Raw genomic sequence first — 3223 nt, 5'->3', positions numbered from 1 at the left:
CCCTCCCCCTCCTCCTTCTTCTTCTTGTCTTTATGAGATAGGGTCTCCCTGTAGCCCCAGCTGAACTCACTATGTGGACCAGGCTGGCCTTGAACTCACAGAGATCCACCTGCCTCTGCCTCCCAGGTGCTGGGATTAAAGGCTCTTGCCACCACGCCCAGCCTGTTTCTTCTTTTTAAAAACATTACTTGTGCATAAGTGTTTTTATTGCATGCACGTAAATGCACCACATGCGTGCAGTGCCCTGGAGGTTTCAGAAGGGGCATCAGATCCCCTGGAACTGGAATTACGGGCAGTTTTTAGCTACCATGTGGGTTCTGGTAACTGAACTCAGATCCTCTGCAAGAGCAAACAGTGCTTTTAACTGCTGAGCCACCTCACCAGCCCCTTAAATGTTTCTAATACAAAGAAATGATAAATGTTTGAGGTGATGGATACAATGACTTGGATTTAATTACCACACACTGCAACTACGCATTGAAGTATTATCCTATGCTCTGTGAGAATGTGCTATTATATGTCAACTAAAAATCTGATTTTTAAAAAGAGGCTTAGATAAATCTCTCCCCATCAGATAGAAGAGAAATGCAGAAATGAACATCTTCCTCAGGGAGGATTTTATCTTAATTGGCATGGCATGCAGTGATGGCTCATGTCCTCACTTGACTGCTGGAACCTTTTGAGGCAGAAGTTAATGTGAAAGGTGAACAGTCTAGTAGAAACGCAAGGACTAGGATGGAGTGTGAATTGGGTGGGGCAGACAGAGAGGCCATACAGGTATGTCATCCAAAAATGATCATAAGGAAAGATTGTTAAAGGCCACACCTTTAAATCACATCCCTGGAGTCTTATTGGAGAACCAAGCAAGCGCACTCGACAACAATAGGTAATGTCCTTAACTGGCAGAATATACAGCTATCATCAGTGTCCCTTGGGTAAGTCCACAGCCTTCTACCATGGTGCTTTAGCTGAACCTATCTTCAGAATTAATGTCAATTGTACTAAGATGTATAGGATTCTGAACCTAGGAAAGGCTGAATGTAATATAGGCAGAGGACACATTTTCTGTCCTTTGAGACAAGATAGAAAGATGTGATGTTTGATTTTGATGGTCTACATGCTGGGTCTTAGAATCACCATGGAAACAAACCTCTATGTATGTCTGTGAGGGCATTTCTAGATTAGGTCAATCGGAGTGGGAAGACATGCCCTAAAGGTGGCTGGCACCATTCCATGGTCTGGGATCCTCGAGTGAATAAAAAGAAGCTAAGCAGCAGCACTTGTCCTGCTTCTCCTTCTGCTGTCTGCCTGAGGATGCACTGTGACCAGCTACCTCCTGCTCCTGTTGCCATCCCTTTTCTACTATGATGAACTATACCCTCAAGTTGTGAGCCAAAATAAATCCTCCCTGAAGTTGCTTCTGTCAGGTATTTTGTTGCAGTGAGGGGGAAAGTAACTTCTACACTGATATTGGCAATAGCGGTGATGCTTTGCTGTCTGCACTGAGTCTGCTCAAGAGTTTCCTCTGCACATTCAACAACGTCCTCTGCCACACCAACCCTAGGTTAAATGCCACAAAGCTATTCAAGTTTTCAACAAGCAGACACACATACTCAGATGACCATGCTTCATCTTGGAGATACTTTTCAAATCCTTAGTAGTGTTAGCACTTCAAACCAACAACGCAATGTCCTACCTTTGCAGCTTCCACCATGCGGGCAGTGGAGTCAGCCAGGAGCTTGGCAGCTGCCAAGAGCTTCTTGGAATTCTCCATGTCAATCTCAGCCTCTGCATCTGACCTCATGGCATTGACAAGATCGGATGTCGCCTGGGCCAGGACTCGGGCCTGACGTACCATCTCACCTACGAGACAGACAGTAGGTGTGTAGGCTGTTTGTACGCCACTCAGAGTGGGCACAGCCTCAATAGTCAGTGAGTTTTTATTTTGTTGTTTTGAGACAGGGTTTCATGTATTTCAGGCTAGCCTCCAAGTTGCTGTGTAGCCAAGACTGGCTTTAAATTCCTGATTCTCCTGCCTCTACCTCCCTAGCATTGAGATTATTGGCATGCACCATCACACCTTGTTTATGAAGTACTAGAGATTGAACCCTGGACTTTGTGTATGTTAGACAAACACACAGCCTACTGGGGGGGCTATATCCCTAGACCCTCAGTGAAATCTTGTTTCTATACTCTGCAGCCTGGAGGGAAGGGCATGAAGCTTCAGGTTCTGTTCCTAAGCAAAGCACCTGGATTATACCCAGAGCAGGATGCTCCCTGTGGCTGCTAGACGGGCCTTCCCAAACACAGCCATATCCAACTTGTAACAAGGGGAGAGATATGGTGGCACATCATAAGGAGATGGCAGGGACTGAAACTGAATGGATTTACTTTTAGTAAATACTTATTTAGGTGTCCACAGCTGCTTCTGCAGAAGCTTCTATAATAAACTCTTTGAGGAATGTGCAAAGGAATGAATTTGCATATTACCTATGAACTATCAGATGAGGGACAGTCTATATCCCATCTTTCTGTGCCACTGGCCCTTCCTAATAGGAACATAGACCTCAGTGTCATGCTCATGTACCAAGCATGCCATGGCCCACAGTGTCTCCTACCAATGTCCTCTTTGCTCATTCAAATCTTTTTATTATTATCATTATTATTATTGTTATTCTGAGTCTTATGTATCCTAGGTTGCCCTTAAACTAGCTATATAGTCAAAAAAGGGCCTTAAACTTCTGATCCTCCTGTCTCTACCTTCCTAGTGCTGGGATTACAGATGCACGAGCACACGTGGATTATGAGGTGCTAGGGATGGAAACCAAGACTTTCATGCTAGGCAAACACTTATCCAACAGTTCCTGGTTTGGATCTTTTATAAACAATCGTTTCTCCTGGTTGTGCCTGTGATTTTACTAAAATTGATTTCAATTTCCTTTTTGAAGTGAGAAGACTATAAAATTAACATTAAAAATTAAACCACTCCATGAAAAGAAATGAATCCTCTCACAAAAGTTGTTTGAAAAGAATGAAGGAAGACAAAAGCTTTAATAAATACAAATTCATGTTAAATTTGGTGTGGTGAGATGGACTGCATCATGGGGCAGAAAAAATATATTAGTGAAAAAACTTATGAAATCTGAATACTGCTACTAGTTAACAGAAATATGCCAACACTTACATTATAGTTTTGATAAATGTGCCATGAGTTAGGGAAAGT

General features: G+C 43.1%; 1 protein-coding gene across 7 annotated transcripts in view; it reads right to left on the bottom strand.

Annotated features, from left to right (window-relative positions):
• Positions 1–3223, bottom strand: part of Tln2 (talin 2) — a 488380-nt gene that overhangs the window by 132090 nt on the left and 353067 nt on the right. For all 7 annotated transcript variants that reach the window (XM_008856023.3, XM_029557653.1, XM_029557654.1 and 4 more), the window contains one exon: positions 1697–1863. In XM_008856023.3, coding sequence (XP_008854245.1) covers positions 1697–1863 — 167 coding nt within the window. The remainder of the gene's footprint in view (positions 1–1696; positions 1864–3223) is intronic.

The sequence above is a fragment of the Nannospalax galili genome, unplaced genomic scaffold (genome assembly GCF_000622305.1).
Source record: "Nannospalax galili isolate Female #2095 unplaced genomic scaffold, S.galili_v1.0 scaffold288, whole genome shotgun sequence".
Lineage (NCBI taxonomy): Eukaryota > Metazoa > Chordata > Mammalia > Rodentia > Spalacidae > Nannospalax > Nannospalax galili.
The sequence above is the reverse complement of the archived record's forward strand: the minus strand, read 5'-3'. Positions and strand labels throughout refer to the sequence as shown.